The 23,189-nt window shown below is 40.2% G+C and overlaps 1 protein-coding gene across 1 annotated transcript; it reads left to right on the top strand.

The window, feature by feature from the left end:
- Nucleotides 1-4,387: 4,387 nt before the first annotated feature.
- Nucleotides 4,388-23,179, top strand: ATP6V1C2 (ATPase H+ transporting V1 subunit C2). The gene is made up of 12 exons (XM_007423594.3): nucleotides 4,388-4,579; nucleotides 5,940-6,007; nucleotides 8,431-8,516; nucleotides 13,639-13,733; nucleotides 14,481-14,572; nucleotides 15,193-15,291; nucleotides 16,941-17,009; nucleotides 17,872-17,964; nucleotides 19,375-19,468; nucleotides 21,607-21,704; nucleotides 22,106-22,235; nucleotides 22,721-23,179. The coding sequence occupies exons 1-12, from the start codon at nucleotides 4,451-4,453 to the stop codon at nucleotides 22,814-22,816; spliced, it is 1,149 nt and encodes a 382-aa protein (XP_007423656.1). The 5' UTR covers nucleotides 4,388-4,450; the 3' UTR covers nucleotides 22,817-23,179.
- The last annotated feature ends 10 nt before the right edge of the window (nucleotides 23,180-23,189 follow it).

Here is a 23,189-nt window from a genome sequence, read left to right as displayed (position 1 = left end):
AGTGGATCCAAAACTGAACTCCATTATCAAAATTATGCCTTTTTATAAGCCCACATTCAATGGAGTAGAATGCCCACCCCAGACATTCAGACCATTCTCTCCATATTAAATTTCCAAACTGCCAAATATGGCGCTTCAAGAAGGCATTCAGAGATAAGTGAATAAGACCATGCTCCCCCCAAACGATGGTCCTTTGGATTGGCTGTAATTTTATTATGAATTAGTCCTGTGGTTAATTGTAATCCCACTTGTGCCAATGTGGTAAACTGCTGAGAGTCCTTGGACATGGAATGGCTTATAAACTGAAATCAAAAGAGAAATACAAATAAACCAATTGCTGGCTGCTATGTAGATAACAAGCAATATTCTTCCTCCTTATTAAAACCTTGTGCTGCTTTAAAAATGAATACATGTGTTCAGGCCTCATTTTAGATGGACTATAATCCATTTAATAAGATACAGTTTCAATTATCGGCTAGAGTAAGCAAAGCTAATTTGCTTAAGGAGAGATACCCTAGTTTAATGAGAGCATAGTTGAGGGTGGCAACCCTGTTTCACTTATGGGCAGGGATGAGATGAAGCTAACATTCTGCAAATGGGGCAGAAAAGAGGGGCTGTCAGGGTCTATTTGTGCTCTTAAGAGAAAGTGGGAAAGGCACTATGTGAGTTATTATATAGGGCTGGGGTTATCATGATTCCATTTTCATGCAGAAACCCAATGTCAGTTATCTCAGTAGTGTCTGTTTTCAAGGACAGAGAATCGTGGTTAAAGAAAGACAGATATTATTTAGTCCAATGGTTATTTTTAGGTGCAGTTTAGAAAAAGCTAGGTTAATACTTCATATGCGCCTCAGATCTTTCGAACATTCGCAAAAATAAATAACCAGTTTCAGCCTTGTACCAAAGTGTCTTGGTGGCACCTCCGAGACTGGCAGTGATGGTAAGCAGGCAAAAGAAAGAAAGAGAGAGAGAGGGAAGGGAAGGGAAGGGAAGGGAAGGGAAGGGAAGGGAAGGGAAGGGAAGGGAAGGGAAAAGGAAAATCTTGCGCCTGCCCTGCATGATTCGGGCGTCCTTGAAAAAGTTCTAAAGCTTCCCCGTCTGGGCGTGCGCGCGCGCCTCCATCGCCCGAGAGACCCCCTGGAGGAATCGTCCATCCCTGACAGACGCCTCGAAGATCTGACCCACGCGAAGGGAGGGGGAGGGGGAGGGGAGGCCGAGGAGGACGCAAGCGCCACCGGCAAGCGAAAGGCCGGCGGGGGGGGGGAGGGGGGTCCCTACCTCCTGCAAAAGGCGAAGCCGCAGCCGGTGGCAGCTCGGTCGGTGGCTCCGCGCCCTTCAAAGCTCCATCTCTTTCCTCCGGTGCCCGCTGAGAGGAGGAGAAGGGGCCGCGCCTGCTGCTGGCGATGGAAGGGGCCGCCGCTTCCAGGTGAGAAGCGCCCGCTGCGCTGTGCATCCCGAGGACTTGGTGTAAGTAAAGCGAGCGGCAACTTTTCCCACCGCCTCCGTAAAAACGCAGGTTGCTGCGCTCCTCGGCGAGGCTCCGGGTGGGAGGGGGCGCACTGCGTCGCCGGCTTCGAAAGGAGACCCGAAACATTTAAAACGAAATGATGGGAGCGAATCGGCCTCGGCGGAGTTTCTAGTCCGTGGTCCATTTTATTCAACTCGGATGTCGGCGCTGCTTCGTGGGAATAGAATGCGGTATTTGTTAGTCGTTAAGCCTGGCCGTTTATATTCCTTCTCTTTCTGAAGGCAGTTCGGAGTGATGGAAAAGGCATTTTCGCCCAGGCTTTTTGAGCCACTTTCAACGTCCAAGTAGCTGTAAGTTATCCCAATAAAACTGATAATTAAAAGCCTAATTTGTGATATTTTTAGGAAGCCGTGGTTGTTTTGTGTTGAAGGGTAAAATGCATCGTTCCACCAGGCCATGGAAAGGTGTCGGTTAGAGATGGATCAGAATCTAAATTCAAAGGCCCATTGCTAGATAAATTAAAGATTAAATGATGAAGGGAGAATTTCAAGAACCTTGGTTATGATCACTTTTTACACCTATTAAAGCCAAAGCAGAACCATTCCCCCTTCTTTTCATTGTGCTTTCCATCATTTTTATGATGTTTCTCTGTGTTAAAATATGGATACGTAGGATCAACCTCACTTGTTTGTTCCTAATGATAGCCACTGCAGGTGGCAGCCCCTAACCAACTTGGCTGCTCTCTGAAAAAGCTAATCAGGGAGGGAGTCGATTAATGCATAGACAGGAGACTACTAGGAAATCCCAAGGCTGGAGGCTAGGCTGGAAAACTGGAAGTTTCCCAGAAGGCAGCTGTGGCAAACACCCTCTGTATCCTTACTATGAACATAGATGTATCCACCTAGTAGGTCCACCAGAGGTCAAGCTCAGTGTAGGAGAATCTTTACCTTTTTAAAATCTGATAAAATTATCATAGATGCCTTCATATGAAATGTAGAAGGAGAAAACTGCTCCCTCTGCACTCTTTCTGATAGCACCCTAGTAGTTTTATACACATTTCATTGTCCTGATTATTAATTTTTTTTGCAGTAAATAGAAGTAGATTTAAAAATCTAAATAATGGTCATGTCAGTATGACAACAGGTATACATTAACTGCCTATCATTTAGACTTTTAGAATGAAGTTGATTTTTGCTACCTGTCTTAGGTATTTCAGGTATAAAGATAAAGGACAAAAACATCTAGAAATATGTATGTAGGTATGCAGGTATATGAAGATGGTTAACCCCAGAAGTGTAGTTGTGGCTGACTCATGAATCTGACTCAGATGTAATTCTAACGCTTTTGAGCTGTATAGTTACTCAAGAGAAGTAGGTCCTTGGTAAATGATGTAAGACATTCAGTGGTGGGGGAGGCCAGGAAGAATTAACAGGAGATGAATCACTTTTATGTGAGATGGGCAGCTATATAAATATGATAAATAAATAAACAAATGTCTGTCATTAAGAATGCAGGTTGGTTTCCCCTTAGTTTACGCCACACCCTTGTGTGTGTCTGCTCAAAAGTAATTATGGAATTCTACTTATGGCTTTTGCAGCAAGATCTATGCAAATAGCAACTCAGAAAAGTGCAAGTATCTGCTTGGCTATATTTTGTTATTCATAAATTATATTGTGGTGGTTTCCTAATGCAAAGAATAATAATGAATACATGACCCTGAGAGATCTTTTCCAAGTTCATTGATGTATCATCCCAGTCAAATAATTAGCAATAACTAGGTGATATAGTTCCTGTTTCAGCTCTGATTATTAAGCATGGAAACTGCTTTCTCTGTATATTTGTGTATATACATCTACAGACACACAGCCCTTGTTTGCAGTGCCAGTGAATAATACACACACATATACTTCAGTTATGTGTGTGTTTTATGAGACTGTATTTGCCAAATATTTAATTCTCCTACATTTTACTTGCATTTCTCTGCCTCCTCAATTTTTAATTTCCAATGCATGCTTCTTTCTAATCAGTTTGAGGATAATATATGGCATGGTATCTAAAAATACAAACATTCTGCAAATCTTGATGCTATTTTGGAGAAGCATTTTCTATTTAAAAAGTAAAAATACTTACTGGAATCCCCAGGTTTCCTTTATAGACATTAATCATACTTCTATCTGCTTTTTAAAAAGTCTCATTGGGTTCAGTGAGACTTCTTTCCAGGTAAATGGATATAGGATACAGCCTTTAAGCCAATGTTTTTCAAACTTGGCAACTTTAAGACATGTGGATTTCAATTCCCAGCCTGTATTGTTAATGACAGGCTATCATCTCCATAACGCTTCCTGGCCTCCATCACTGAAAGTCCTACATCATTTACCAAGGACCTACTTCTCTTGAGTAACTATACAGCTCAAAAGAGTTAGAATTACATTTGGATCTGGGGATAAATTCATGACTCAGTCACTACTACATTTCTGGGGTTAACTGTCTTCATATACATACATACTTCATGCTGGCTGGGGAATTCTGGGAGTTGAAGTCCACACATCTTAAGGTTGCCAAGGTTGAAAAACACTGCTTTAAACTTTTACATTCTTCTCAAAGAGTGTTTCTTGGATTGGAATTATAAACAGATCAGCCTATTACTTTTGCAAATAGTTGTGAATTGCTCCATGCACCAGTGCCCTTAAGATTAAAAACTCCTCCCTACTGATCAGATGAAACAACCCGGAGCAGGGAGGGAAAAAAAGAAGAGGAACTACTGCCTGTTGGCGACATTGAAGGGAAGGTCACATTTGATTTTAGATCTGGATTGAAAGGTGATGGAATTTTCCCTGTATGGACTGGAATACCAATCTTTTTCATTCTTTTTTTAAAACACTGATTTTAAAGGTTTAACTGATCTGTTTCTGTGTTCTTGTTTCTTTTTTCTTTTTTGATTTTTTAGTTATAGAGATTTGTCCTAAAGGATTCTTTTCCACCATGTCAGAGTTCTGGCTAATTTCAGCTCCAGGGGATAAGGCCAATTTGCTTGCCTGGGACAGAATGAATACTGTGACTTCGAAAGCCAACCTGTCCAGGAACAGCAAGTTCACCATCCCTGACCTCAAGGTAAAAGGTGGGATGAAAAGTTAGGAGGGAAGAGGAAGAGGAAGAACAAGTCACCAACAGGGCTTGATCAAGCATATTTCTTCTTCCTTTCTTCATAGAGTGGGTCTATGTACAAGGAAATTTAGTCTGAATAATATCTTTCATTCTGTTTCTTTCTGAAGTGCTTGAATAGCATGCATCCATTATTATTAGTCAGTGGATTAATTACTAGCATAAAAATCTGGAGGTTTAATTTGATTTCACTCAAATCTGTCATTGGCATAAAAACTCAAAGAACTTTAGTTAGACAATCTATGAACATCCTCAATGGTCAAGATTCCAATTAATCACAGTGGAGCTCTGCCTTACATATCTTATATAGAGAGAAATTAAGTACAATTTACTCACAAGTAAATGCACATGGACTTGTACCATTGATAAACTAAATCTGAATGAATTCAATGGGGCTGAGTTCTAACTAACCATGAACAATATTGGGCATATACTTTGAATGGAGATGCCTAGCATTTTAGTGGGTGTCTTGGGGGAGGGTGGGGGTGGGAATTATGACATGTACACAATGTCATTGTGTCTGTATAATCATTTTACCATAATTGATAAACAAATGGTAATTCGTTACCGATGCTGTTAGCATGTCTATTCAAAATATGTCTTAGCTATTTCGATATCCATGCTATATAGACTTTCTCATAGTTCTCATAGCCCATAAACATGGCTTGGGCTTATTGTAGTTAAATTACTTCTTCAATATCAGCTTGCGTTAACATGTTAGTTACATTTGGGTTAGAGTACTAGACATAGTAAAAAATATAGGGATTAATAATATGACTATGATAGAAGTGCTGACTGATATCTGGAAATCACTTTCACTGTTGGTATCCTAAAGTGTAATAATGTCAAAATTAATTTATTTGCTGCAACTGCTGTCTGCCCACATTATGTATAAATGAGGCAGCTGTAAGGCTCATTCATCTTAAGGATTAAGCCTTTTTCCTACTGAAATTGGTAGCAAAATATATATTCTCTTCAGTGCCTTATGATTACACGTACAATATTCTATACTGTGAGCTGTAAAACTGTTGACGAACACTGATAATAAAAATAGGGAAGGAGTCTTGTAGAAGTGGTTTATAATCACATGATAACATACAATGTTTCCTTACTTAGAATGGAAGAAGAGGCATTTTAGTCATTTTCCATTGAAAGAAAATGTTTTCCCTGGTTGACTAAGGCTTCCTTCAAGTGTCCTTAATACTTTGACCACACAGAAGATCATCCTTGCCAAAAAAAAGATCATTCTGGCAAACCAGTTGTGCAGCTCTTCTGTTTATGCTTTAAGTATTTGTGTTCCCTTCTGCAGGTAGGAACACTGGATGCACTGGTTGGCCTCTCAGATGAGTTGGGAAAACTTGATAGCTTTGCTGAAAGGTAAAATAGATTTTATTTACTGCACACAAACAGCAAATGGATGTTGTTTTTCCAGGTCACAGTGTTCCTGCCTGAACCTAACTCTGACTTGTTTAAGCCTGGCACTAGAAGACAGCCAGGTTGGGCAGGTTTGGCTTTATTTTGTCTAAAGAATAGTTGGGTCTAAGTCCTGTGTTTTCTTTTGAATCAAGTGTATTGGGATCTAGGGGAGCAACAAGCTTTGCACAGAGGTAGAAGGCAAGTCTCTGTGAAAGATTGTACCTGTCCTCTTCTTTGATCTATTCTATGCAGTGGCTTTGAGGAGCTGTTACAGAGATGAACCAGGGGCAGGGTGGTGGTGAGGAATGGGTGGCAAATGGCATCTTGCAGAAGGACTATGGGAATGCTAAGGCTTTTAGGAATGTCTTAATAGTGCTGTTCTATTTTATTTGATGAGGATGTCCATCTATAGCTGAGTCTCTCCCAAAAGTCTTCACTGTTTAGACTTCACATATGTGAAGGGTTGTCTTCTTTGTTTATTTCTCAACCCAGAAGCAAGTACTCCAGGGTCTCCTACACTGGTAACAGTCACCAGTAAGAGACACAGGAGGGCTACTAAGACACACAGCACAGAATTGGGAAAAGAAGATATAGGGCTGAAAGTGAAGTGCACATTTCAAATAATTTAGCAGGAGTTGGCAGTTGGCAGCTTGGAGCAAATGTATGGGGTTTTTTTTGGGTAGGATGCTCCCCAATCCTTCTCCCATTTTATACTGAAAGGCAGAATCAAACAGGCAAGGCAAGTAGGAAGCCCTACCTCCTCTCATTTCTTTTTCTGAGTGCCCCCTTTCCAGTTCTCTTCCCCCTAGTCTTCTGGTCCTTCCATCTAGATGAAAGGTTAGAGGTATGGAGCTGTGTATTTTACGGAGGGGTTGGGATTTTGAAAAAAAATGCGGAACACACAGGTCTATTGTTAAGAAATAGATTTGTTTCTCATCAGTGGGACATTGTTTCTCAGAATCCATCTATAACCAATCTGTTTTCTGACTAGGTTCCTAACACTATTATGGTCACCAAGAATTAGGCAATTCAACTTTGCTCTATGCATAGACATCCATTTCTAACCATGATGGTGCCAAAATGGCAAGATGTGAGTTGCCACACTGTGATCCCTTGCTCCCCTCCTGCAAATGCCTCCTAATAGGAAGACTTTTGCCATTAGACTTCAACCCACATTTCTATTAACTACATTGTTTTATAGCAGAAGCTGAAATTCTGACAGAGAAACTCATCTGACGAAAGAACAGAATTATATGTGAGACTAGTGTGTTGTAACAAATGCTGAAGTCCATGGATAAAGGGGAATTGGTCAGAAGCTATTTCAGTTGCAGAGGAACAGATTGTTAGTGGAGCTGTTATTAGATCAACATATGCAAGAAAAGCTGGTACATCTAGCTAGGCGGCAGAAACCAGCTGGCACTGCTTCTGGCCAGCATAGCAGGGAAGGGGCAAGAGTTTTCAGGGTCTCTTGTTTCCGTGCAGTTTTATTACTTATTTACACAGGAGGCAGAGTATTTTTCCATGTCACTTTAAAGCAGCCTATGGCATTCTGATGCTCTCTGCCCATTCGTTCTTGAGCTGTTTCCATCTCGGATGGCACACTCTCCTTGCAAACCTATTTTTAAGTGCTTGCCAAAATTAAAATGGTATAGAATAAAGATGAGAATCCTGGGAAATCCATGTAGTAAATTAATGCTTTAAAAGCAAGTTAATGTCCATTTCTAGGTCTGTTTATTCTGGAGTAAGCTTCTTTAGATTTTCCCATTCTACTACGTAACGTTCCATTACATGGACAAGCACGCACCTGAAGGAGCGCCTGCAGATTCCTTGGGCTTCAGCAATGCTTCTTCCATCCTTGGCTGATTGTAGGATATAGTTTAAAACAAACCACACACACACAACGCACTGTCTGATCCCAGCTGTGCTTTTTCTTCTGCCTGAACAAGCCACACCTTATTTTATTCTTTTGCTATCCTGTAGCGGTTGGGGAACAGACTTTGTAGCATAGAGAAATTACTAGGACTGAGTTGCTAATCCCATCAATCAGAGTTGGGTGCAGAATAACAGGAAGTCATGCACTTAGAATTAAAGAAATGGGTATCATTTTCTTTTTATTACCAGAACTCAATAATTCTTTTGCACAAAACCCAAACACACACTTAAAAAAAAAATATAGCCAGTTCCCTTTTGACTCTTGTTAATCATTTTGGAGTTGAAAGCCCCTTTTGACCCACCACTGTCCTGATCTGTCTTCTGCCCACCTCTGCCTATTCATTGGTTCTCACCTTAGTGACTGTGAAAGCAATCACTATCTAGCTGTAAGTTATTTCATGGTTCTTGAATTAATTTGAACTAAACTTCTACTGTTTTGTTCTTGTATGAAGTGTAATAAAGAAAATTGCCCAATATATTGGAGAAGTTCTAGAAGATTCGAAAGATAAAGTACAGGAAAACCTGCTGGCCAATGGAGGTAGGCCCTGAAATCATGGATACGTTGTTATGTTTGGATGTAGCTTTGTTGTTTTCACCCAATTTCCAGTAAGAACTGCTGGAATTAATATGCTCATATATTAAGGGATTAGGTGGTGTTTCCAGTTTTAGAAAATAATGCTTCTGCGTTGTATTTTTCATTAGCTTTAGGACAGATTGCTAAGTTTTATTGCTTCTAATGATATGGAGAAACCCTTAATGGCAGTTAGAAGTGAAACATTTAGCACAAAGAAGAGTAAATGTAACGAAGAGGAAGAAGAAAATCAACTCAGGCTAAAATGACACCTTAAGCGGCAGTGTCTAGAGAGCATTGCAATCAACAGCTCTTCATAGCCTAAAGTGGGACATGAATTGCTCCAAATTCAGTTTTAGTTCATACTTATATACAGAAGCTTTTGTGCAAACTACCTTTAATTAGGTGTTGAAATGGCTGCTGATAGCATAAAACCAGAATGGAATTCTGTTCTTTGACAGAGATCTTGTTCCAAGTGATAACCTTAGTTTTTAAGACAAGCATGTTTGAAGATCAATAATTGCACTTACTGTATTTCAGGCGCAAAGAACAAACTGAAATGTCTAAAGGGTATGTTGTGTTTGGGTGGCAGTTGTGTCTTGGCCAGCATGCACTGGTGTGTTTAATAATAGAGTTGAGCCCACATCTGGTTGTAGGGGTACAGTGATCAGGTTACGACGGATTTCTCTAGTAACAACCCCGTAGCTTGATCACCATCTCCCTATGACTCAGATAACTGCAGGTTTGCCTCCCCTACTACTTTTGATTTTTCCTTTCCCTGAGTCTTTTTCTTTCTTATTAACTTACTCTGCATGTATAGTAAAAGGGACTGTAGGGACTCCTGGAGCGTGTGAAACGTTTTGCATGCATCTGTTTTCTTATGATCAATCATATTATCAGTGTTCTTAACCGTGCAAAACCAATTACTGCAGTTTTTTCTCAGTAGATTAATTTAGGCGACTGGATCTGAGCTGTAAAAATTCAGATGAGCATTTAATGGCAGCAAACATGGCTTGTTGTTGCCATCTAGTGCTTATTTGGATTTTGCAGCCCAGGTCTGATATACCCAGGGCTCTTCCTCACAGCTGAGGGCTGTCCATTAGTCCTTAAAATTGCAACAACAGCAACAACAACCATACTGGCATCAACAATGCTGCCCCCTTTGCCAATCTGCATTCTCACCGGCTAGTGGTACTGTCTTTATGTAGCTGTTGTGACCATTTTAAGGAAAGGAAGCAGTGGTTGCCCTAGTCACCAATCTCTTTGCCTGATGTGGGTGGAGAGTGAGGATGGGTGAATTAGGTGGATGGTTAGGATGGCAGATTAGCCCCCTGTCAAGTTGCCTGACTTACAAGTTGCAAGCATGGAATTGGGGCATGGGGAGAAGTGGGAGGGACCTCTGCCAAAGCTCCTTGGATCCCTTGTACCTATCAGTCAGATTATTTCTGAACATGAGTAGAGTGTTCTTCTGAAAAAGCGCTAAACCTGTGTTCAAAGGTAGCTTGGCTCTACAAGCATGGAGGACAAGTAAGAGGTGAAATGGAAAGGACCTGTGATACTGTCAGCAAGTGACCAAGGAATCCCATTTTGACCTCATGGCTGGCAACATCTGGCAGCAACCAAGAGACAACTGTGCAGAACATGTGTGTGACAGCTGACTTCCAGAATCACAGAATTCTGGATGGTCCACACCTAATCACAACAGTTATCACCAAGGCACCTACTGCAGCCAAAGCCAAAATGGAGATAGCAAACTGTCCTTGCCTCTCCCACCAAGAGGGACATAAGTATCTGTGGTGTGGTGTGCAAAGAGCCACAAGAAGTGAAGCTGCATAAAGTGATCTGGGACTATGGCCAGTCCGGGCAACAGTGGTAGCCCTCTTGTCAGCAGCAGTAGTGGAAAGCTTTTAATGCACCTACTGGTGACAGAACGAACAGGACATTGCTGGCAGAACCTGGTTCTCTTTCCCAGTTTAAATCAACTTTCTGTGCAGCACAGGACTAGCACTGTTTCAAAAGAGCACTGAACACACATTATATACTGTACTTTAATACATTATACATAGTACACATTTTACATAGTCCACATAAGGTGTGATAAGTACTTTGCAAAGCATTGGTCAGGTCTCTGGTCTCTCTTGCAGCCCAAGCCTAATGGTAATAGAGTATAGTTCAGTGACTGGACAGGAGGGGGCTGACCACAGCAATCTAAAGTGGTCAATAGATGCTGGGCAGATACCAGCTCCTGAGTGCATCCTCAATCAAATGTTTGGTGAAGTGTATCAGTTTGTATACACGGCTAAAATTGTGATGGAAGAAGAAGGAAAATGCTACCTCAGAACTGGAACAGCTAAGCGCAATTTTAAGCTGCTTCAGCTGAATCTGGGGATGAGACAAAGGCATCATTATGAGGACATGGCACTAAAAATGTTTGGGTTGTGGTTAGAGGCAAGTGAGGAAGAGCCCACAGTTTGGTAAATTAATGACTTCTAACCAAGGCAATTACATATGCTAGTTTCTCTCTCTCTCCCTCCTCCCCCATAACTGGTAGGAAATATAGCAAACTTTTTTTGGGGGGGGGGTTAGTTTTGGCATTGATTTCAATGGTTAGAGTGCATAGCTATCTTTTCCAACATAAAAACTAAGCACATCTAATGCACAGATGATACAGGTCCTCCAGTAAAGCTGAATGATGGAAGCTTTAAGTCACAGGGTGGAGTGATAGCTACCAATTTAGATGATTTAGAAGAAGATTAGTTAGATTTATGGCTAGTTAGGATGATGGCTATTAATGGTGATTAGCTCTATTTTGCCTGCAGCCTGGCTTTCAGGAGTTGCTAGGGATTATAATTGGGGGGGATGTCCATCTTGTGGAGTCCACAGAGGTATCTGGTTGGGCTCTGTGAGAACTCAGTGTTCTTTTGGTGTTCTTAGGCTCCCCCAGTGGCCCCTTCCCACCTGTGAAGCAGCAGCCACGTTTCTGTAGCTGTATAATGGATATATAGGGGCAGTCCTTCGGCTGAAATCAGTGGGACAGACCTACCCTCTGGGCAGTTAGGATGACCACCACAAATTATAAAGTTCTGTAATGGATTATTTGCATTTTTATTTTATTCAGAAGAAAAAAGCACAGAAGAATACATTCACAAATAAGATGTGTGAGAGCTAACAATAAAATGCTGCATTGTGGAATATTTCTGTTTATAACCAATTTCATTCCCTTTCAGGAGGGAGGCAGAAGGATTTAAAGGAAAAGAAGGTGCTAGTCAGTTAGCACTGTACACAGTTTAACACTGGGAGGTGCATTTAGGAATTTGATAAACATTTTTGTAAGGGCTCCCATATGCTTTTGTGTGTTCCTATTTAGCTGTCTCATACATACTTTATGAAAGGAGGATAAAGATGAAGCCTGTTGATTTCAGGTCTCTGAGCACTTAATTCTTTCTGTACACATTAGATTTTCCACACCCAGGAAATACAAGAAGGTAAGGTGACTCTTTCTAGGAGTAGCAACACTCTAGAGAAGGACACTGAGATACCAGAAGGGAGCAAGTCTGATACCATAGAAGAAGGGGGTTGTTGTAGGCGTTAGAAAGAGGCGCTTTCCCACCGTAGCACCCCATCCACTAAGATAGGGGTCACTACAGCTACTTATGTGCCAGTCATTCTTTTATTACCTACAACTTAGATCACCTGGATTTGCACTGTGTATGTCTAAAATGTATTGTGAAAGTTTAGTGTTGACCCTGTATGCTTCTCATACACATACTCTCTCATCCACACAGATCTCTAAGTGAAGAAAGTTTCACTGAAGAATTCCTTTTTGTGTGATTATTAATGCCTCATTAAAAACTACACAAAGTTGTTGTGGTGTCTAGAAGCATCCTGGAATGTCCCTTCTCCTGTTTTTCCAGCTCTAGCTATGTGTCTGTGTGTGTGCATGTTTGTTCCTGCACACATGCGTTTTTTAAAATGTGGCTTTAAAAAAGTACCCTGCCCCACATCAGGTTCCCCCCTTGATAATTTCTGCCTCCCTACAGGGTCTCCACATTACCTTTGATGTCATAACAAAGGTCACTTGAGCAGCTTTTGGGTGGTGCAGGGTAGGCTGCAGCCCCAGCATTAAAACATACAGTTCAGGATCCAATCCATCATATATTTCTTTAGTTTTGATTTCTCCCACTGCCTAGCAAAATGCCCTGTTTTGCACCTGTGATAGTCATCAAGTTTAGCCTTTATCAAAATATTAAGTCAGTTAACATTTAAAAAGCTGCATCTGCACTGAAGAGCGATAACTAAGTCAGGCACAGGACTTTTGTTCTGTACCGAACAGGAAAACCTGCAGATTTCTTATTGCAAGCAGTTTTTATGGCCCTGCAGACTAAGTTAGTAGATGTTCAATGCAAGTGACATTTATGCAAGATTTTGCAAACGATGCACATGCTAGTCAGTCTCTGCATGAGCTGTTTTTTGGTCCTTCTAGAAGTGACACAAGAATCTGATAATAAAAGTTTATGAAAGAATAAAGCAACCCCCCTTCCAATATAAATATTATTATGCCACAAGGCAAACCAAAAATGGAGGGGGTTAAAAATTCAAATCCAGTTATCTTATAAAATAAGACAAGGGACTTTATGGCTCCCCAGATATTATGAACTACATCTCCCAGGAACCCAGGTCTTGCTGGTGGTGGCTGTGAAGTTCCAGTTCAGCAACACTGAGTGGGCCATGGATTCTCCAACCCTGCCCTAAATTAAACCCAACCATTACTTTTAAACAAAATCTTTATTCTCTTACTTGGTCACTATATTAACAAGATGAGAGCCAAGATAAACATGATCCTCTTCAAGAAATTAATTGGGTGAATATTTATTTTTAAAGTGAGAACAGTCGATATGGGGAGGGGGGGGGAGTTGAGATCTGGATTGGCATCTAGAAAAGGGGGTAGATGCAACATGGCAATCCTTGTCCAAGCCATATCCTAAATTCAAGCTATTCCGGATGCAGCATGTCATGGGAAAAGAATACTTTATTCTCAGAATAATTCTTATACGTGTGCTGCTCACTAGATTTACTTTTATTGTTTCAGTTGATCTGATTAGTTATCTAACAAGGTTTGAATGGGACATGGCTAAGTATCCAATAAAACAACCCCTGAAGAACGTTTCAGAAGGATTAGCAAAGGTAATCACTGTTTTCCCTTCTTTCTCCTCTATTGAGAAGCATCCTTATAAAAGATTGTTCTCAGGAGTGATAATAAAGTGCAATTATTTAATTACTGAGGACAACTTCCTCAGGAGCCCAGTTATGGATACTGACTCACTTTGAAATTCATCAGAAAGCAAGCTGGGGCCTTTTTTCACATTGGCAAATTCTAGCATCATGTAAATATCTTCCTCCTCATCTTTCTCCCCACACAGATATTTCTGTCTGAGAGGAAAAGGAAAAATAAAAATGCAGTATCTGTGTCATCCTAAGGAGTATCTCCTGTGACTTAAGGAGAAATCTTTAGGGTATAACTCTAAATATATATTTGAAGTCTGTCTTCGAAGCAGTCACAGGTCTGTCACCCAGTAGTTTTCAGCAGAGAGAAGGCATTTATTCTGTACCTGTAAATTTAAATTACAAAGTGTGTACTTACTGAGGGATTTCATCCTGGTACAAAGAAAGATTTTCTTCAGGACCATAAATAAATCAAATTCCTCCTCTTCATCTCCTGATCATCACTTCTTCCCCATCCAAATGCTATTAAGAGAGAAAGACAGATGTATGTATTTAAATTGCACCTAAAATGGAAAATAAGTTTAGTTTTGGCCCTCTGGTAAATCTAGCAATAGAATTTATATTCACTGCAGGCTTTTGCATGTACAGTGTTACTGAATGGATGCAGAGTTCATATTGCTCAGCTGGATTTCTCCTTTTTATGTTTAGCAAATTACACAAATCGAAACAGACATGAAAAGCCGAGCAGCTGCCTACAACAACATCAAAGGAAACCTTCAGAATCTGGAAAGAAAAACAGTGTATGTGTTTAGATAAGTTTTAATTAATTGCGTTCCTGTATGTATTGGGATATTGACTTCCTATGATGATGTCTTAACATGTTAGCTGCATTGCAATATAGTAATACAAACAAGTAATATGGACTAAATTAGATGTTTGCAGGGTTTTTTGGTGCCTTTGAGTCAGTGTTGACTCCTGGACTGCCTGGACAAGCCCCTGCAGTTTTCTTGGCAAGGTTTTTCAGAAGTGGTTTGCCATTGCCTGCTTCCTAGGGCTGACAGAGAGTGACTGGCCCAAGGTCACCCAGCTGGCTTGGTGTCTAAGGCAGGACTGGAACTCCCGGTCTCCCAGTTTCTAGCTTGGTGCCTTAATCACTACACCAAACTGGCTCTCTAATCACTTCTTCAGTGAATCTGGATTAATTAATCTGTTTAAAGTGTTCATTGTACTGGGATAGAATCCAGTTTCTCTAAGCTTACCACACGAAGCCCAGATTTGCCTTAAATTTGTGGGAAAAGATGTCCAAAATTCCGTGAAAACATTTTCTTTCTAATCATCAAATTAAGCATCTACTTAACATTTATAAAGTATCAATGGTAGATAATCCTCTACTGATCTTTTCTGTCTTTTTTTTTCCCAGAGGAAATCTTTTGACCCGTACTTTAACGGATATAGTGAACAAAGAAGACTTTGTGTTGAATTCCGAATATCTCATCACCCTTCTTGTCGTAGTTCCTAAGTAAGAAAAAAGTTGGCTTTCCTGTGGATGGCTTAATTGTAGTGCTCAATATTTACATAGCATTTTAGAGAAAATACTCTGTATACATTATACCAGCTTTGCCAGGAAAATCTTGGTGAGATGAAATTGATAGAAAGTCTCCTACTAACCAAAGAGTCAGTGGAAAAGGACAAGGTTGGAGCCAGATACTTTATTGCTTATAATAAGTTTCTGCTCGAATTCACACCGTGGATGTACCTACAGGTAGTCCTCACTTAATGACTGCCCGGTTTAGTGACCACTTGAAGTTATAACAGTGCTGAAAAAGTAACTTTATCACTGGTCCTCACACTTACAACTGTCACAGCATCCCTGCGGCCACATGTTCAAGATTCAGGCACTTCGCAACTGGCGGGCATTTACAACTGTTGCAGTGTCCTGCGGTCACTTGATCACCATTTGTACACTTCACAATCAGCTTTAGATAAGCAAAGTCAATGGAGAAGCCAGCAGTAAAATTGCAAGTTGTGGTCACATGATGTCTCACTTAACGACTGTGGGTTATCTGCTTAATAACTGCAGCAGAAATGAGGTTGTAAGTCCGTTGCAGTCACATGATGTCTTGCTTAATGACCATGTCACTTAGCAATGGAGTTGCTGGTCCCAATTGTGGTTGTTAAGCAAAGACTACCTTTATTGTAAATATGAGCACTCCACATGACAGATTCAAAATACCATATTGGAAGGAGGACTTCTTTATTTCTTTTTGACAAGTTTAGATGCTGCTTTTTCTTTGTAAAATAAATCCAAAGACACTAGCATACGTAGAACAACTTTTGGTTCATGCTTACTCAAACTAGAGTATGGGGGAAATAGAGCTGGGTGTTTACTGACAACTTCTCAGCTCATCTCTGTGACCCCATTACTCAGTGGCTTCACATAGATGTAGAGAAGTGGGAGTTGAGCAGGGGAAAGAGGAGCATCATGGAATCCTTGTGGATCAGATTGGATATACGCAAGCCCAGATTCTAACTGCAATGGGTCTAGGAAGTTCCTGGGATACAGAAACTTCAGTGTGAATACTGAAGTCTCACTTCCCAAGACTTGGGCCTAGCACCATGCCTGAGTCCACTTCTGTCAGCTCAAGCAGGAAGATTACTTAGGGGAGTGAAATTCAAGGCTCTTAACACCAGTTATTTACACTGGAAGCTGGCTGACGGATAGACACAATACCCAGAAAAAAATGGAATGGGTATTGGGCAACCTGCACTCCTCCAGATTTTTCTGAGCTATAACAATAGCATAAGAAGTGTAGCTCAGGGGCTACATGAAACCCAATGCTGTCCCACTGGAGATTAAGTGGGGCCTAAAATGTCAGTTCTTTTCTCCTTTTTTCGGTTTGGGGTTAAGGAGTGAAATGGGTGCCTTGCAGAGTTTTAATAGCACTGGTTTCAGCCACTTTTGGAATTTGGCACATGAGATGCTGCCCAGAGACTCAAGCTGAAGGAAGTTGAACATTCTTGTCATACAGGATCAATTTCTACATGACCCCTTTTTTTCCCACTTATCAACCTGGCATTAAGCTTTTCTGAATTTCTGTAAAGTGACAATCATTATACTGAAAATAGGAGTTTATACAGTGATTATGTACAAAATCTCTCTTGTTGCAGATCAAGCTATGTGCAATGGCAAAAAACATATGAATTACTCTCAAATATGGTGGTTCCTCGCTCTACAAAGTAAGTACAACTTTTGGACTGTCTTGTTCTCTAACGGATTTCAATCTTATGCTTAGAGTCATTGGGAGTTGGCTGGCATACAGATTTAATAAGTTGTTATTGTTATGGATGAGCTATCGGTTTTCTCTCATGTACTACTTCCCTGTCCTCCTAGTTGTGACATACTCTGGTTTGGAAATGCTTTGCTTAAATATTTTCCAACTTGGCATGCTTCTGATTTGGATATTCTGGAATATGGAAAATGGCAGGGTGCCCTTGAAGGAACTTAAGTGGGGCTAGGCAGTGGTGAGTCTCTTCTTCCTCTAGGAATTTTGAAAAAGAATGAATTTGGGTTGTGGCAGTAAGATGAGTATCTCTTGTTCTTATTTAAAAATATTAAGTTATTAACATTTGTATACTGTCCCACTGTATAAAGTTTTAAAGGAGATGGGGGAGGTTGTATTAGAGCTGTGGAGCTTTTCTCCCTGACATTTCTTCTTGTATAATGAGGTTGCTTTTCATTACCTCAGGCAGGAGGGAAAGTGGTAAGGGGAACATAGGTAGCAATTTCTGGAGAGTGTGTTTAGCTGTTTTTTGAAGGACCCAGTGACTTTTCTGTTAATCAGATGAACTTGGTAGTGGTGGTGAAATGGAATGAAAAAAACTCTATATGTAACCATAGAATGTATATCACAATGTTATTGTGTTGATTAAGAAATTGCTGAGGAAGAAATTGAATTTGGCAATTACCAATTATGACAGGTTATAATTATTTACGGTAATAATCACACATGCATTATGGTTAGTTGATTTGGGCACCTATCATAGAATGGCAGGGTGGTAATCTTTAGAATAACTGAACCAATGTATTTGATTCCTCCAGGATGATCGCTGAAGATGCAGAGGGAGGTCTTTTCACGGTCACCCTGTTCCGAAAAGTGATTGATGACTTTAAGGCCAAAGCCAGAGAGAACAAGTACTGTTTTCTTTCTATTTGTATGCCAAGGGTAAAATAGTACAGGTTCTTTTCACTGACCTGAAGAGAAAGTAGACCCATCCATGCAGTTATTTATCAGAACTCATGAATGATTGGCACAGGGCCGAATCCCGGGGTCTGTTTCCATCAGCAAAACAGGAAGAGGGGAGAAATTTCTCCTCTGCCTGGCATGAATCTTGAGGATGTAGGGAAAATCTGTAAGGGGAGAAGTCCTATTACATGAATGGACTTCTATTTATATTACATTAAGGGCATACCATTCATGTATGTCTTAACCAGTTTTTAAATCTGTTTAAGAATAGTTTCACACATGAATATCTGCATCTGGGTCAACACTGACGATGAAGAGATAGAAAAGAGAGGGAGGTCATTTTAAAATATCCATGTTAGCCAAGTATTTTCACTGAACATAAATGGGAAATGGATAACAAGTGAAAGAGTCTTAAATGCCATGGCTTACTAATCACATCACCCTGATCATTTTCAAATGTTTGGCACTTACATATTAAGCCTTGAACAATTTGAGGACTGAGTTACCTGAAATACCCCCTCCTCTTTATGAGTTTGTTAAATCACAAAGGTTACAAACAGGAATTTTACTACTAACACCACCACCTGCAGATTTCCATATGATGCTAAGTGAGAGAAGAGCTTTCTCGGTGGCATCTTCTATGTAACCCTCTCTGGGCTAGGCTTTGATTATCTGTGGAAGACATACAGTCCTCTCCTCACGCAGGGTGCAAGTGTATGAATGCCTGCTTGGACATGGGACCTATTCCCTAGCAAATATGTTTTGGATTGTAGCCTAACTAGGTGTCTGTTGGGAGAGGGGTCAAAAAAGTGAAGATGTTGGGGGCTATCACAAAATCAAAACCTTTCCCATGTTTTATGTGCAAATGATGCATGTATAAAGGGATGGAGCTTCCATTGGGCCTGTCATCTTGGTTTTTTTGATGATCCCCTGGCCCTCCTGGTGCCTCTATAGCCTAAGTCATCACTTATTTTGGCTGAATTGGGACCACTGGCTCTCCATCCAACCAAACACACAAGGTGTTGTTAAATTCATAGAGAAAGGGTAGGATATAGGACAATGTAAGAAACCCTTCATAACTTCAACTAATGAGTCACTTTTTCCAGTGCTGATGCATCGGCGTGGGCTCAAGGAGCTGAGAAGAAAGCAAGCTTATTAACGATGACAAGAGCTCCTAAAAGCTTTTAAAATTGGTCTAATGTGACTTACTTCCTACACTACTAAAACTTACCATGTTTCCCAGTTAAGCTTTCAACATGTACTTTGTGGTTTGAAAAAGCATTTGAGTACAAAAGCCCAGGCAGGAAACAGCTCTCTAAAAGCACAGGTGCTGAATGTCAACACTGATTTACTTTAAGGTTCATGGTGCGGGAATTTTATTTTGATGAAAATGAACTGAAGTGCGAAAAGGATGAAATGAGGAAGCTAGCTTCTGATAAGAAGCAACAGTATGTGAGTAAACTACATCATGTTGTGCACGTTTGCCAAATTCTCACTGAAATATTGACTTCTGAGCCTCACTTGATTGTTGTTTGATAAGTTACAACATGATCTTGTCAGTAACAAAAAGAAAATACCAAATAGTGTTAATGGATTGCCCAGAAATGTTGTACATATTCTTGGGATGACATCCAAGACAACTCATTATCCTAAAGTTGTGTTCACAGAACACATTTAACTTGGTTACTGTATTAATCCATTGTCTTAATCTGCATGACCCACTGACCCATAAATTAACCAAATGACCTGGGTTTGCATGGTAGGCTAAGCCAGGGGCAAACCCACACACACACACTTAGCACATTGTAAATGCAGCTATTACATTTGTACCTGATTTAGTTAAGCTTGTAAATGTTTAGGGTGTTGGCGTGTGTGGTTGAGAGCCAGTTTGGTGCAGTGGTGAAGGCCCCAGGCTAGAAACCAGGAATCTCTGAGTTTAGACCTGCCTTAGGCACAAAGCCAGCTGGGTGGCCTTGGGCCAGTCACTCTCTCTCAGCCCTGGGAAGCAGGCAAGGGCAAATCACTTTTGAAAAACCTTGCCAAGAAAACTGCAGGAGTCACCACTGACTCAAAGGCATGCATATACACACACACACACACACGTGTGTGTGTGTGTGTGGTTAGGCACAAACCAGTACAGTTTCCTCTCATCGATATAGTGTTTTAGTATGAAATTATATGTAGCCCAGAACGATGCTCTGATTTTCTAAAAAACAGGACCTTTCTTCTCTGTGAATGGATGTTACATAATATTGTTTGTTTGCTTATTTGATAAACACCTATCTCACACAAATAAACACCTATCTCAAATAACAAAGATCACAAAACTTCCTGGGGTTATGGGGGAATGCCTGGGGAAATAATTACACCCCGAATACTGAACAGAAAGTAATCCAACAAGCACCATATAAATGTATTGGCTAGCTGTTTAGCAAGCTTTTCCCAGCCAGAGGTAGCACCAAGGGCTGTAGGAGGCTTGACAAATGGGTCACTGGCTAATGTCATTTTTGACAGGCTTGGGTTTTGAGGAGTGAATGGATAACTTAAGCTTCCACAGACCTTATTTTTGTAAGAAACCCATGAAACATGGCATCACTGAATATCAGTGATGTAGGGGTGGAATTTTGGGGCACAATTTGGAGTTTTGGAGGCCATAAAACAGGGTTGGGGGCATATGCAGCTCACAAGTGACAAGTTCCCCATGGATGACAAATTCCCACTATGTTATTTCTATTTTTGCTACTAAGGAGTTGGTGTTTTTTTTTTTTAAATATCTGGATGCTGAATCAGATTATCTGCAACCTTGCTGGGAGGGGCTGAGGGCCACAATTGGCCATTGGGTGAAGTATTGTGGGAGCATGATGATACCTACATGTAATTTAAGACAGAGTTTAATTTAAGAAAGTGAATTTCATTACTTTTCACATATTTAGCATTATTTTGTTCGTGAAATTTAAAAAAAAGGGCCATCATTTTGGAGCCTTTGAGAGCTATACAGATAGGACCGTCTGGATTAAATATTTCTCCACACATTATCACTCAAACAAAAGAGAGTGTACTGGGACTTTTAGACTGAAGCAGCAATAAGATAGTCCTCTTCTCCAAAGCAATGGCTCCTAAATTTTATGGATATTTTCTCCATTCTGTTTCTGGCAAGAGGTATAGCTATATACTTTCAAAGCACCTTAGTGTATATATTTAGTCCTTATTTAAAGCTAAAAAAAGAAAATGGGACGAAAAGGTATTAAGACTCCTATATAGATAGAGAATCCTGCACATTTGGTTTTGGAGATTACACCAGACATGTTGATGCAGAAAAAGTGTATCTTTACCCTCTACTCTGTAGTGGTAATGACAATAATCAACATCCAAATAATCAAGAGTTTGCTGCTCTTTGGATGTTACATCTAATGGTGCCATTGTTCCTGTCCTATAGAACACTCTGAAGGAGTACTAGCACCTTAGTTCTTGACTTTAGTATTGATAGTCTATAAACCAAGGTTTTAACCCACAGATCTCTATAGCCCATCACATTTTTACGTATTCTTACGGCTCTTCTGTTATCTAATACCATTTTTTCCTCATTAAAGGGTCCTCTGTTGAGATGGTTGAAGGTGAACTTCAGTGAAGCATTTGTGGCTTGGATTCATATAAAGGCACTAAGAGTTTTCTCAGAATCTGTCCTCAGGTAAACAGGTGAAATTGTATAGGATCCATTTTTCCTAGAATCTCAGTTCAATAATTACAGATCCCCATGGATTTGTTTAACTTTCCCATTGATTTTAAACATACTTGGTTGTAGCATGCAGAATGGGTTTTTAAACATTACAGGAATAAACAGACTATAATTTGGCAAATGTTATGATAGAGTTAATAAGGAAAATAAGCAATCTTTGATGCAGTTTCACTTTGCGGTTTTTTCATCACAGAAAGCAAGATGAGGATAGTTGATAGGGACAGTGAAAAATAGCATTATTGCATTCATAATGTAATCTGGTTTCTGCTGCCAGCTTACTGCCCATTTCATTCATTCATTCATTCATTCATTCATTCATTCATTCATTCATTCATTCATTCATTCATTCAAAGGTATGGATTACCAGTGAACTTCCAGGCAATGCTACTTCAGCCTAATAAGAAATCTACCAAGAGGTTGAGAGAAGTTCTAAATGCAGTCTTCAAGCATCTGGACGAAGTAGCAGCAGCCAGCACGATGGATGTAAGTATGCCATTGCAGGTGACATGCCAAAGGGTGGAGAAAGCAAACAAGGGCTGCATGAAGCATAGGCAGTGCCTCCCATTCCGACCCTTCCCCACTTCTCATTTTTGACACCACTTTCTGTCTCTCAACCAGGAGGATGCTGAATAAAAGGTAACAGTCATTTACAGATGACTGTGTGAAGCCCCAGGGCAAACCCACCCTTGAACTGCTGGCTTACCTTATTCCTGTGTCATCTCCCACAAGTAGTTTCTCAGAAGACCTAGAGACTTCCAATGAGGGATCAGCTTCCTTACACTAACTCTGGGGATTTCCAATTTAATTTCTGTATTTACTGTTTTAAGTCTTTTATTTCATAGTACTTGTTCCTGTTATGGTTACTGAAGTTAAGATATTGAAGTATTCCTTCACATTCAGTAAAAATTGTTAACACCTATCTAGAAGTCTTATGGATCTCACCCTACCTTATTTTCATCTTTTCCCAGACTTCAGTCGATATTCCTGGCTTACAGCTAAGCAATCAAGACTACTACCCCTATGTCTATTTCAGGATTGACCTCAGCCTTCTCGATTGCAGCTAAAATATGCTGGACTAAGTGTGACTTGTTTTTCAGTATTGTAGCATTTCATTGTGAGTGAAGTGTCATCATCTCAAGCTGTTTTTAAGGCAAACATAATAGGAGTGTGGCCCTTTCAATGAAGAAAGGGCAAGTAATTTTAAGCAAGTGTTAATTGTAGTTTCTAGATTTGGCTTGACTATACAGCAGTTTGATTGCCTTCTTCCAATTTGAGAGTTAAAAGATACTGGAAGCTTTCTCTGATTGTATTAGAAAACATGCTTCACAAGGCATTTGTGTTATAGTTGTATTTATTCTGTTGTAATTACAAAAAAAACCCCTTATCAACTAGGGTTTTAAATAAAATTGAAAGGTATCTGGTGGTTAAGACAGCATA

Source organism: Python bivittatus, unplaced genomic scaffold (assembly GCF_059951505.1).
Source record: "Python bivittatus isolate LINGU-HERP-01145 unplaced genomic scaffold, Pbiv_v1 ctg000020_np1212, whole genome shotgun sequence".
NCBI classification, from domain to species: domain Eukaryota; kingdom Metazoa; phylum Chordata; class Lepidosauria; order Squamata; family Pythonidae; genus Python; species Python bivittatus.
This window is presented reverse-complemented; position numbering and strand designations above follow the sequence as displayed.

Excerpts from the sequence above, each read along its gene's own strand:
- ATP6V1C2 (XM_007423594.3), top strand. The coding sequence starts at position 4,451 with ATGTCAGAGTTCTGGCTAATTTCAGCTCCAGGGGATAAGGCCAATTTG. Across the intron at positions 6,008-8,430 it reads CTTGATAGCTTTGCTGAAAG|TGTAATAAAGAAAATTGCCC; the intron begins GTAAAATAGATT and ends TCTTGTATGAAG. Across the intron at positions 21,705-22,105 it reads TTCTCAGAATCTGTCCTCAG|GTATGGATTACCAGTGAACT; the intron begins GTAAACAGGTGA and ends ATTCATTCAAAG.